We start from the raw sequence: 12,675 nt of genomic DNA, 5'->3' as shown, positions 1-12,675 counted from the left end.
GGCTTAGATAAAGAGAAAGGCCCCTCCCTGTTTTGGATTTCAGAGGCAGGATGAGCCCCATGGAAGCTCTCATCCTGAGAGATGCTTTGCACCCCCTTCTAATCGTTAAGCCTTGTTATCTACTGGCACTGAGGCACAAGGCCTGCACCTACAACCCACGTTCACCCCAGCAGCCTGGGCTTGCCTCCCTGGGGTGGTCACATGCCTCATTTGACTCCCGCTCGCCTGCCATGTGCACAGAGTAGCACACAGGACCAAACTCCCACTTGCGAAGGCACCTGTGTTCTAATCCCTCCTATCCCCAAAGTTAAAACCTGGCGGTCCAGCCAGCACATCGGCCTTCAGACATGTCTGCTTTATCCTACCCAGAGATGGCCCACCCCATGCTTTTGAAGAGTTTAAATTAGTTGCCAATATTTAAAAAGTGTGGTTTTTACTCTCAAATCTCTAGCTTCACTCCAATTATCAGGCCTGGTTCCCACATGACAGTGACTGCCCGAGCAGAACGGCAACTGTTTTAAGTGGCATCTGTCCTCTTGAATTCACACTGAGCCCCACTGTTCCCTGTGACACCTCCCCCTCTGAAGTCAAGGGTCAGTTGCCATCGACCACTCCATTTGCATCACTTTCTCTTGCACTGAGTTGGCTTCCCTTGTTGATGCTGTCTGCCTGGCCTCAGTAGGCATCTGGGTTTGCACCTGCCATCATGTACCCATATACCACTTTGTGTCTCCCAGGGCTCTGTGTCCATCCCCCTCCACCACCACCCCTCCCCAGCCCTCACCTTGTGATGTCTTCTGTCAGCTGGGCAGGGTCAGGGGGGTAGAACTTGACTGTGAAGGCAAAATTCCAGGGGCTGCCTGAGAGGAGAAGATGGAGGAGAGATCAGAGAGGCCCCATCTCCCCCGTGGGTGGCCCAGATGCACCATGCCATGGGCAATTTTTCAGTCTTCCCATAACAATCATCTTAGGACAATCCAATAAGAGAGGTTGGCACATTATTCCCACTTGACAGATGAGGAGACTGAGGCCCAGATTAACAGACTTGTGAACTAGCAGTGGGAAGGAAGGTAGAAAGAAAGAAAACAATGGTGCATGCCAGACATGCTGTTAATTACTTTACAAACATTGCTTCATTAAACCTCACAACATCCCTGTAAGTCCTTGATAATGATTATCCCCATTTTGTAAATGAGGACGGTGAGGCCCAGGCAGTAAAGTGGCCAGTCCAAGGTCACAAGCTAGGAAGTGGCAATGCTGAGGTTCAGACCCAGGCCACCTGGATCCAGAGCCCATGCTCTTCCCTCTACACCAAAGTCTGTGCCCCAGGACATTCATGGGAAGATAATTAATCTAGAAAATACCACATTAAACAGGGTTCCTAACTTTGGGCTTCTCAGAGCCCGCACTCTGCTACTGTGCATTGTACCTCTTGAAGGGGGACATGCATTCAAGAGTTCCCAGAATCCATCTGACCTGTTGCATCTATTTGTCACAGGGCATCCTTCCAGATTAAAGTTTCTCAGAAAACATGTTGCAAAACTCTGCCCTATATAATGGTGACTCCATCTCAGATGGCAGAATTGGATTATAAACAAGACCCAAAAGCAAATATAATGGGCTAAAAGTAACAAAGAACATTTCCCAGGGATAAATGTTAACCTCCACGTTTAGATATGAAAAATCAACGGTACACATTTACAAGGTAGAGAAAAATAAACGCTGCGGTTTCGGCTGGAAACAAGCTCTGCAAACCAAGAAGAGGGATGACCACTTAAGAAGAGGGGGGAGGGAGGAGGCCTTGATGAAAGGCCATAATCCGGAACAACGGTCAGACCACCCCTGGGACATTTTGGGCTCCATGCTCTAAAGGGACCTCTGACAAAGTGAGAAAGAGAGGCCCATCCAGGGCAGGGCTGTGGACAGGAAGGGCTGGAGGCCATGCCATCGCTACCATCCTGTCGCTGCAGGCACCACCATCTTCACCCTACAGCTGTCATGTCTCCAACACTTACTAAGTGCCGGTCGCTTGGCTTGCTAAGAACTTTACACGTGTTTTTGGAATTTAATCTTTATAGTGATCCTGAGGTAGACTTTCCTTTTAATAGATGCAGGTTTTGAGAGGTTAAGTCATTCTCCCAGGATCACCCAGCTAGTCAGCGATAGAAAACAGGTCTAGCCTCTGATCATATGACTCCACAACCTAGGCTCCTGACTGCAGCTGACTCCTTGGAAACAGCAGCCTCAAGGGGAAACAATCCTTGTCTCAAGAATAACAATGGGGGAGTTCCCTGGTGGCCTAGTTGTTAGGATTCCGGGCTTTCACCGCCATGACCCGGGTTCGATCCCGGGGAGCTGAGATCTCACAAGCCACACAGCACAGCCAAGAAAAAAAGAGAGCGAGAGAATAATGGTAACAATTATTAATAATAATAATGGCTAATACAAACTGGGTGTTACTATGGGCAGGCACCTTTTAGGTGTTGAACACCTAATAACTCATTTAATCCTCACAACAACCCTAAAGATAAGGGTTACCCCCACTTTACAGATGATGAGGCACAGAGCAATTAAATAACACGAGAAGCAGTGACGGAGTCAGGATTCAAATCCAGGCAGTCTACTTCCCGCATCTGTCCTTTCAACCATCACACCAGATTGCCTCCTACTATGTGAAGCACCTACTATGTGCTGGTTGTTGTCCACACTCACATCACTGAACCTTCATCCCCACCTAGTGAGGCAGTAATCACTAATCCACGTGCTAGGGAGATGCGGGAATCCAGAGAGGTGGAGGAATTGCCCCCAGTGCCCTAGGTGATGGGCCCTGAGATTTGGGAGGAAATATACCCAACTCTGAAGGCCAGGACATAAGGACTCAGGTGCCACCTTTAGAAGGTTGGAGTTGTCACAAATCAAGAAAGTGGGTAAAAAATTGCTCTGTGGGGGCCCCAGAAGCCAGAACTGGGGTGAGTGGGTGGAGACTGCAGGGGTAGGAAGAGAGACTGTGGTTTTACTAAATAAAGGAGGGAGGCCTGCTCCTTCATAACCCAAGGGGATCACTTCTTGCCCTGGGGAGGGAGTCGAGACCCAAAGATTCTGTCAGCAGCTTCTCTTTTCTAAGGTCCTGGTCCTTCTCAAACACTCTCAGCCACTGTGTGTGTTCTGATTCTTTCAGGCATGAGAGCCAGGCCTCCCAGCTGGGCTGGGGTTCCTGGGGACAGCATAAACGTCAGGCCTAGGACCCTGTTGGCCCCAGAGAGGGGGGCTCTGTCCGTGAGCCTGCCTCTATCTCCAACTTACAGGAGGCTACAGAAAGCATCCCTCAAGCCCCCTCCTGCATAGTCAGCTGGCATCCCTAGGCCCAGCTGCCTGCTGTCACGGCAACAGGCTTGGCTCTAGCTTTCCAGCCAGGGGACCAGGAAGCCCAAGCACAGCCGAGGGGAGGAGCCCCCAGTGGAGGCATCACTGCCTCTAGGCTCCAAGTCCCCACTCACCGCATGCCCCCTGGCTGAGGCCACCTACCTCCCCCTTCTGGCGTTTGAAGGCTGCCCCGCCCCCCTCCCAACCCTTTTTTCCTCTGGGCCAGAAAAGACAGGTTTTTGGCTTGCTCATCTGTCTTTGACCCAGGCCCTGAAAAGAGTGCAGGATGGTGCCAGGGGGCCAGGGCTCAAGACCTGGCGTGGCCCATACCTCACTCTGTGATCTTGGGTAAACAACTGCCTCTTTCTGGGCCTCGGTCACCCATCATTAAACACAGGACACATTCGCTCCTCTCAGTTGGCAGTGGCCTAGAGTACTGTAGGGACAAGGATTCTGAGCTGAGTCAAAGGTCACTGATCACCGAAGCCTGCACTGGCCCTGGACAGAAGGTGGCTGTTTTGAGGCCATCGGTCTGTCCCCTTGCCCTAGATGACTCTGCAGGTCCCTTCTAGGGCTGACGTCCTGAAGGCAGCTGTGATCCCTCTGCTAACCTGCTGGGTGACTCCTCTTGTCCAGGCCTCAGGCTCCTCATCTCTAAACCAATACCCTGCCTTCCCCAAGATGTGCCACACACAGCAAACGAACTCACGGGTCCGAACGCACTTCCCAAAGGAGGAGGGAGCAGCGCACCTAGGGCCCTCAAGGCCCGGAGCCCCCCCGCCACCTTCCACTACCAGTTCCAACCACAGCAAGCCACTCACTCCGGATCTGCTTCTTGATTTCCTTGGAGGGGTCCAGCCAGTTCTGTAGGAGAAGATAGAGTTCTTTAGAGGGAGATAGAGGAGGGGACTTGGGTAGGGCTAGGAGAGAGAAACGTCCCGAAATGGCCTGCCAACAGCCCCTTAGCTGGGAACACCCTTCCCTGGCTGAGCTGTCTGGGTCCTTTCCCCTGGGACTGGGAGGTGAGGGAATGAGGCCTGGCTTCACTCAGGGTTTGGGACCGGGGGCTCTGGGCCTGGCAGTGCTTGGAGGCAGCACGGTGAATGGGTAATGCAGCTGCAGTGGGATTGGTGAGAAGAAGGAAACTCGGGCAGGAGTTTCCCAAGGGTGGGGAAGAGGGGCTGGGGGGTGAGTGCCTCAGCTCCCACAGGAAGCCATGCCACGGCTCTCCAGATACCCATCTGGGGCTGACTTGCAGGCCCCCAAGGAAGGGGCACAGAGGAGACGGAGAACTGAGGATGGACAGGGCAGGGTGAACCCTGGAGGCGTGCAGACAGAAGGTACCTAATGAAGATCTGAGGACTGATGGAAGCCATGGGATGTGGCCAGGCCAATGGGGGCTTAAGGGAAGAGACCCCACCACCACCCAGGGCAGGCCTTCCAGTCAGCCCCGCTCCCCAGTCCAGGCACCTTCTGGCTGTCGGCATCACAGAAGGTCAGGCCAAAGTAGTCCTTCTCCAGGAGGTTGAGGTGCTCACAGACCAGGTCAAACAGCACCTGGCCCCGGCCGTGTTTCTGAAGAGAAGAGCAGAGCTGCCGTGAGGCCGGAACACACCTCAGCATGGGGCGGGGAGATGCCCCAGGCTCCACCAGGACGACCTGAAAACCTGCAAGAGGTTTCCAGCATCTGGGGAGGATCTCAGCACTCCTGCCACCCACCTGGCTCTGCTCTCCAAGTCCTAAGGAATCCTGGGGGGAAACTAATGCCTAGCCCATCGACTGCCTTCTTCCAAGCCCTCCTGGGGCCCTCCTAGAACTCAGACCTGCTTGGGGGAAAGCCAGAGTGGGGTGGGGGAGTGACTGATTTTTCCTTTCTGTACAGTGATTAGGAGAAACAGGCTAAGTTGGACCCAAGGAGCAGAAAACCAAAAGTCTGAGTTTTGAGTGTGAGAGGAAGAGACAAGCCACCTGACATGTGAGGGACATGGGCAGGGGAGGAGGGGAGGGCCTGGGACTCAGGGTCACAGCGTGACTGTCCTCCACTGGCCCCTCCCCTTACACTAAGGGAGCATCACCTCTACCCAGGCAGCAAGTGAGGTTCCACAGGGGCTCACAGAGCCTAAATCAGCCTCAGCTGCAAGCAGCACTGTTCAAGCCACCTTCTCCCCCCAACTCCCATCAGCAAGGCGTGGTACCTCTCTGAACACCACCTGGGCCTGAGGATTCAGAAGGACAAAGCCCAGAACCTGGCTGGGTACACCAAACCCACAGGGGTGAGGATGAGCATCGATAAAGGGATCACGGGGCAGGGGGCGCGCGAAGCAGTCACTACCCAAAGAGGCAGCGGACTCCAGGGAGCAGGTGAGGTCCCTGCAAGGTCTGGCTAGGTCACTGGGGACTGAATGTGGGGAGCAGCTGGGAAACCAAGGGATTCCTGAGCCTGGAGGAGAGCTTCAGAGAGAGTGGCCTTGGCCAAACCCTTCCACTCTTCTAGGGTAACTGAAAGAGCACCTTGGGGCCACCATGGGCAGGAGGAAAGAGGGAGAAGATATCCCTTTGTTTTGCCCAGGAGTAGGCAAGATGTCCACCCTGCAACCTTTCTATGGAAGAAATAAACATTAAAAAAAAAAACAAAACCCAACCCGGCAAAGACGACAGAGCCAGCCTCCCAGGTCTCAGAAGTCGGTCCCTTAAGACCAGGGATCGGGGGAGAAAGGGAGGTGGGTCCTGTAACTCTCAGCAGTAAAGCCACCCTCTGGACTCTTCCATACACGTGGATGGGCCAGGAATGATGCCTGGACCGGGGCAGAACCTCAAAGGGGGCGAGTGAGAGCTTAGAATTCGGGTGGGAGTTCCAGCCTGTACAGGAAAGGGAGATGCTACACGTGGGACCAGGAGGGCTGATCCCAGAGAGGAGGTGTCTGCCCAGCCACCCACTGTGGGCCAGAGCCATGCCACAGGGTGTCTCCACAGCCTGGGGGGGAGGGTCCTTCCAATGGGCCACCTCCCTATGCCTGGGGGACGCCTCACCATGGAAGCCTCGAGTGACCAGTTTGTCCTGGTGCCCTGGATAGGGTACTTCACAGGGAGAAGCCTTCTCCACACCCATTATATAAATGAAAATGATTCTGGTTGAAACCTCAGCGTCTGCTGGGTGAGATGAAAGAGCCCAGGTCCTACCAGGCTATAGATCAGCCCCGAAACGGTGACTCCTTGCCGAGGTACAGCCACCCTGATTCCTGGCACCAGCCCTGTGCCTCGCCTAACACTATCTGCAATGAGAAGAGCCTTCTGCGGGCCTCAGTGCCACCATCTGTGCAAAGGAGGGCTGGCCGGGTCATCTCCCCAGGACGCGGCAGTCGGTCCAGGCCTCCTTGAAGAGTGGATGCCCTCTGGCTTGGCCCAGGCTGCGTGCGCACAGAGGCCTATCCTGGCTCTGAGGACGGTCGACCAAGGACGGGGCCTGTGGTGCTCCCTACCTCCACCTCACACTCATACTCAGAGGCATCGAGCAGAGTGACTCGGCAGACGGCACTCTTGTATTTCTTGGCAATCTTCTGGGGCGACTTCTGGGCCTTGCTGGGCGTGGTCCTCTCCGACAGGCCATCGGCCTCCCCGAAGTCCTTCTCCTCCATGTCTAGGCTCTACAGGTCCAACCAAGGGAAGGGTTTAGTCAGCGGGCTAGAAACCATAGCATTGCGTCCAAATGAGATGCAATAAGGATGCAGCTGGGGCTCAGACAGACCCCAAAATGAGAGCCACTGCCCCCTAAGACCCCCCAGGTGACCACGGTCAATGGTGGGTGTGTGCAGGAAGAGAGCCAGAGCTTCTGCGTACAATGGGTGGGCTCATACGAGGGGTCCACTGCTCCCCTGCAGGCGGGAGCTGTCCTATCTGCCGAGAACAGTGCGCGAGTGATCAGGACATGGTCTCCTCCTCCTCAGTCTGTCACTGGGTCTAGCATGGGGCTGGGACTGATCTAGTGGAGGGAAGGGAGGTCAGAGCCCTGCCCACTAGTCCTAACTCTGTCACTGACACCCTCAATGACCTTGGCCAAGTCCCTGCCCTCTCTGGTCCAGCTGTGAATTCGGGGAGGTGTGAATTCAATGGCTAGATGAACCCCCAAGTCCTCTGTCTCTTTTTAGGGTGATGAATTTTGCTCTGCAGTCACCCTGGGCTTGCCCCGCTAGAATGGACAGCCTCAGGGGATAGGAAAATAAGGTTGAAAGAACACCGATTTTCAAAATCAGATCTAGATCTGACTTGCACTTCTGTCGCTTTATAGCAATGTGACTTTGGGTAACTCACTTCATCCTGCTGAGGCTCTGTTTCCCCAAGTGTAAAATGGGGAAATCAACAGTTACCTTCTTAGGTCTCAGAGAATTAATTATAGAAATGAACACTATGCCCCCTGCACAGTGCTTGGCATGTAATGGGTCAATAATACATCTCAGTTTCCCTGTTGCCTCCCTTCTGGAGGACTGGCTGGGCAGAAAGAGGGACCCCGTGCTCTCAGGCACACACCTGTTCGGCAGGCCGGGCGTCCTGATGGGGCGGATGCTTCTCATTGGAGTTGGCCTCGGGATGGCCGTGGCCTGCGGGGGTCACAGGGGTAGTAGCTGCAGCGGCTGCCTCAGGCTGCTGCGGGGCCTCCTCCTGAGCCTTCTTCACCTCAGAATCTGGGCCTGTCTCTGTTGTCATGGTGACCAGCACGCCTGCATTGGCACAAAGGAGAGAGCACATGATGGGGGAGAGGGGCAGCAGTGGTACGACAGAACGGTGCGAGGGGCACAGGAACCACACGTGGAGAGAGACAGATGGAGACAAACGGACAAAAAGCCACAGAGAGAAGGAGGAGGGAGGGAGGGAGAGACAGAGGAAGTGAGGATGGGGACAGAGTCATGAGAAGTGAGGGCTCGGTGGCAACAGCCGAGGTCACAGACCCCCACCCACCCTTGCGCCATATAGCTCCTCAGGGACTCCAAGCTCTTGGCCCAGGTCTGGAATCAGGGCCCTTCCTAAGGGCGAGGAGAGTCTCTCCAGGGGGCCCCACTCTGCCAAGAGCACCAGGGACAGTCAGTGACCACCTCCAGGCAGGCCCTTGGCCAGGCTGTGTCTCCCACTACAGCACCTGGCACACGGTAGCCCCTCAATCAATGTGGGATAAATGGAACTCAACCCAAAGAGCCCTGTGCTCCCAGCCTTTCCAGTCCTGACATCGGACAAGGCTCTCCATGCCCCAAGCCTCAATAATTCCTGCCCCCTGACTTCACAGGGATGTTGTCAGGATGTACTTAAAGGGATAACGCAGGAAGGTACTCTTAAAAAAAAAATTTGGAGCTAAAACCGAGTAACAGAGAAATGAGCAGGAACCCGCACCCGTGAGTCTAAAGCCTTCCTCCGAATCCATCATACTAAATGAGAAAGATCCAGATGAGACTTGGCAGGTCCCTCCCTCACCCCACCCACCATGGCGCCTTGGATGGGCAGTTAGACAGACAGACACAGGATTCACCCTGGGCTGTGCACATGCTCCAAGCCCCAGCCCCACGTTTTCTTTTTATTCTTCAGTTTCTCCCCCTGCCTTCCAGGGTCCACCAGCCCCACCCAAAGCAAGGGGCACTGGACAGAAAGTCAGGGGCCCTGAGCACCCCACTCAGCCACCCAACATCTCCAGGGCCCTAGAGAGGTCACGAGCATCCTCAATTCCCACCTCGTGGATAATGAGTGGAACACTTTGTAAGCTGGAGCTCATAGCACAAATGAGAGGGTCTGTTGTTACAGATGCCGCCGTTAAGAAGATGAGGAGGAAGGGAAGGTCTTGGTCCACATTGCCTCAACCCCACCCAAAAATGCTTTCCACTCACGTCATTACCCCGGGCTTTAAGGGTATAATTTAAAGCCGTAGTTAAATAAAGGCTCTCTGTTGCTTATATGACACTAAGTGCTGACTCTGTGCCAGAGCTCAAAGCAAGAAGAGCTGCTCAGGGGGGCTCACAGCCTCATGGTGTCAAACTGAGACATATCTGCCTGGCTCTGGCTTTCTTCTAAGCCCTCACTGGAGGATATCAGCCATAATGCTAGATAAGGCTTACAGGGAAGAGCCCTTAAAATAAATGCCTGCTTAATTTTGCTTCAAAAAAAAAAAAAAAAAACCAGAACCATAGACTAATCTGTATGTTTTGTGCTGGGAGAAGCAGAATCCACATGCCCCTCATGGGTCCAGGGAGCCCAGCGCATCTGCTCCCACCTCTGCCTCAGTCTGATTTCAGCCCGTACTCTCTGAACCTTCCCTGGGCCTGCATCATCTTGGAAATAGCCAGGAGAGTAATCTTAAATAAATATCCCAGGCTTTCACCACCCAGGTCTCTAGCAGAGGCTGCTGGCACGACTGCCTGGTGCTGGGAGAACCTCAGAGGAAAGGAGCTGGAAGCCTTCTGAGATAATTAGTCTTCTCCTCTTCTTTTACAGGTGAGACACAGAGAGCAAAAGAGGCTTGAGTGGGACTTCCCTGGTGGAACAGTGGTTAAGAATCCGCCTGCCAATGCAGGGTTTGAGCCCTGGCCCAGGAAGGTCCCACATGCCGTGGAGCAACTAATCTTGTGTGCCACAACTACTGAGCCTGCGCTCTAGAGCCTGTGAGCCACAACTACTGAGCCCATGTACCGCAACTACTGAAGCCCGAGCGCCTAGAGCCCATGCTCCGCAACAAGAGAAGCCACCGCAATGAGAAGCCCGTGCACCGCAACGAAGAGTAGCCCCTCTCGCTGCAACTAGAGAAAGCCCACGCACAGCAACAAAGACCCAACGCAGCCAAAAATAAATTAATTAATTAATTAAAAAAATATATATATATATATCATGGAAGGGACTTCCCCGGTGGTCCAGTGGTTAAGAATCCACCTTTCAACGAAGGGGATGTGGGTTCAATACCTGGTTGGGGAACTAAGATCCCACGTGCCGCGGGGCAGCTAAGCCTGCGCCCTGCAGAGCCCGCACGCCACAACTGGAGAGCCCATGTGTCCCAACTGCTGAGCCCATGAGCTCTGGAGCCCGTGCGCCACAACTAGAGAGAAGCCCACGTGCTGCAATGAAATATCCCGTGTGCTGCAGCTAAGACCCGATGCAGCCAAATAAATATATATATATATATATTTTTTAAATCATGGAATCATGGAAAATTTTCACCAGAGTGAAAAAGCATGATACACAACAGTTTGTACAGATTGACCCTAGTTTGATTAATGCACACATATAGTGCCAGAAATTTCAGCCAAGTATATTAACTATGGTTGCTTCTAGAAGGCAGGTCTACAAATCATTTTTTTCTTCTTTCTGTTTAACTGTAGTTCTCATTTTCTTCTACTATACTTGGAGATTTCTTGAATGATTTAAAAAAACTAGAAGTTAAAAAATAAATTTTTCCAATGCACATGGCCTGGTATGACAGGATGAGAAAGGGATAAATAAAATCTGTTTAAATTCTAAAAAAAGTTACGAATTAAAAAGAAAAATCACATTATTATTTTTTAAACCTATGATGAGATCCTTCTGTATCTCACAAATCCAGGGATAACGGCATGGTTCTCTCGCTGGGGCACAGAATGCGAGCCAAGAACCTGGCCTTGGCTTCTACCACAGCCAGTCACGTGGGCACGGTGCTGCCCAGGCCCAGGTCAGCACAGACTGATGGAGCCCGCTGTGCGGTCAAGCCGGCCAGGCACCGTAGGGGACCCGGAGGGACATGTGCTGGTTCCCGTGGAGCTCATCGCAACACGGGAGGATGATACTCACCCAGGATGTGACTTAGATTTGCCAGTGTACATTTCAGCCTCTAGAAGATTCTGGGACCTGGTGATCAGGAGTATGGCCTGGAGTTCCCAAAGAAGACTTAGAGGGTAGGGAGTGCAGGGTGAGGGAGTTAGGTTTTGAAAAAAGGGAGAATCTAGACAGGAGATGGCAGGGAGGGCATTTGGGCTGAGTCACTACGCGGGCAAACGCCCAGATGTGGGAATAAGTAGGGCTGTGCGGAGGACCAGGAGGAGCTTTGACATCCTGACTCCTTGGAACAAGAAGCCTATAAAGGTGAGCTCCACCCAGCCTGGTAGGAGGGACAGGCTGGAATCAGGGAGAAGGGAAGGAGTGCGGTGGGGGGATGGGGGCTGGCAGCTTTGCAAGAGTCAGAAGTGTTACTTTGCTGGAAAGGGCAAGACTCCCATTGCTGAGCCACTGCGGGCCAGGCCCAGCACCAGGGACCCCATACACAGTCATCTCATGGACCCCTCCATGCAGGGCAGCAAGGCAGGGGGCAGACCCAGGTCAGTCAGACCTAGACACGGAGCCCGGCTCCACCACTAGCTCAGTCTGGGACCTTGGGCAAGAGACTTCACTCCTCTGAGCCTAGGTCACCTCACTTATAAAACAGAGATAGTCTTCCCTCCCTCTCAGGGGGGTGATGGAGATTCAGGAAAATAACATAAAGACGGCACCCAATAAAACAACCCTGAGAGGGTCCAGAATTACAAGCAGTAATGGGAAGCCAGAGTGGGGAGTGGTCTGCGAAGCAGGAGTTTAGAAGTGGCCACCCAGGGACTTCCTTGGTGGTCCAGTGGCAAGACTCCATGCTTCCACCGCAGGGGGCACGGGTTGAATCCCTGGTCGGGGAACTCAGATCCCACATGCTGCATGGTGCAGCCAGAAAAAAAACAAAAAAAAAGAAGTGGCCACCCAGAACAGATGGATAGAGGGAGACAGAGGCCGGCAAAGCCTAACTGATGACACTAACCTATGAAAACCCAAATGCACAGGATTAGAAAAGGGAAAGGTCAGCCAGAGAGGTAAATTCTGACAGTGCCTGCGCCAGCCCTGTCTGGAAGAGAGGGGCCCAGTGAGGCCCAGCATGCTTGCCTGGCCCCCTCTGGGGCCAGCTCAGCAGGCTGTCAGCCTCTGATGCTCTTCAACATTGCAACCACTGGCTGGATCCCCGGGTTTGCCTTCCGGAGTCACTAAGCAGCCTTCAGACGCTGTGGCTTTCCGTCTCGGTGGCCTGAAGGGGGAGGGTGTCCTTGCCCAGAAGAGGCAACATCCACTTGGCTTGCAGTTGTACCTCTCATTAAAAATGAATCGACCGGTTTATACATCAAGCTGTCCCACCAGGGTTCGCATGACTCAGCATCTCTGAGCCCAGTAAATTGGATTTGTTCTTTTTCTCCATCCCCACTTCCGTCCAGGTCCAAGCCACTCTCAGCTCCTGCCTGCATGGCTGCCCTACCTCTTCCATGGCCTCCCTGTAGCCACTCGGGCCCTCTTAGG

At 53.5% G+C, this 12,675-nt stretch overlaps 1 protein-coding gene across 29 annotated transcripts in view; it reads right to left on the bottom strand.

The window, feature by feature from the left end:
• Positions 1 to 12,675, bottom strand: part of EPB41L1 (erythrocyte membrane protein band 4.1 like 1) — a 126,378-nt gene that overhangs the window by 47,445 nt on the left and 66,258 nt on the right. For all 29 annotated transcript variants that reach the window (XM_067707998.1, XM_067708006.1, XM_067708009.1 and 26 more), the window contains 5 exons: positions 7,888 to 8,078; positions 6,843 to 7,007; positions 4,834 to 4,938; positions 4,185 to 4,227; positions 785 to 860 (listed from right to left, as the gene is read on the bottom strand). In XM_067707998.1, the coding sequence (XP_067564099.1) occupies positions 785 to 860; positions 4,185 to 4,227; positions 4,834 to 4,938; positions 6,843 to 7,007; positions 7,888 to 8,064 (566 nt within the window). In that variant the 5' untranslated portion in view covers positions 8,065 to 8,078. The remainder of the gene's footprint in view (positions 1 to 784; positions 861 to 4,184; positions 4,228 to 4,833; positions 4,939 to 6,842; positions 7,008 to 7,887; positions 8,079 to 12,675) is intronic.

Source organism: Pseudorca crassidens, chromosome 15 (assembly GCF_039906515.1).
Source record: "Pseudorca crassidens isolate mPseCra1 chromosome 15, mPseCra1.hap1, whole genome shotgun sequence".
Classification (NCBI taxonomy): domain Eukaryota; kingdom Metazoa; phylum Chordata; class Mammalia; order Artiodactyla; family Delphinidae; genus Pseudorca; species Pseudorca crassidens.
This window is presented reverse-complemented; position numbering and strand designations above follow the sequence as displayed.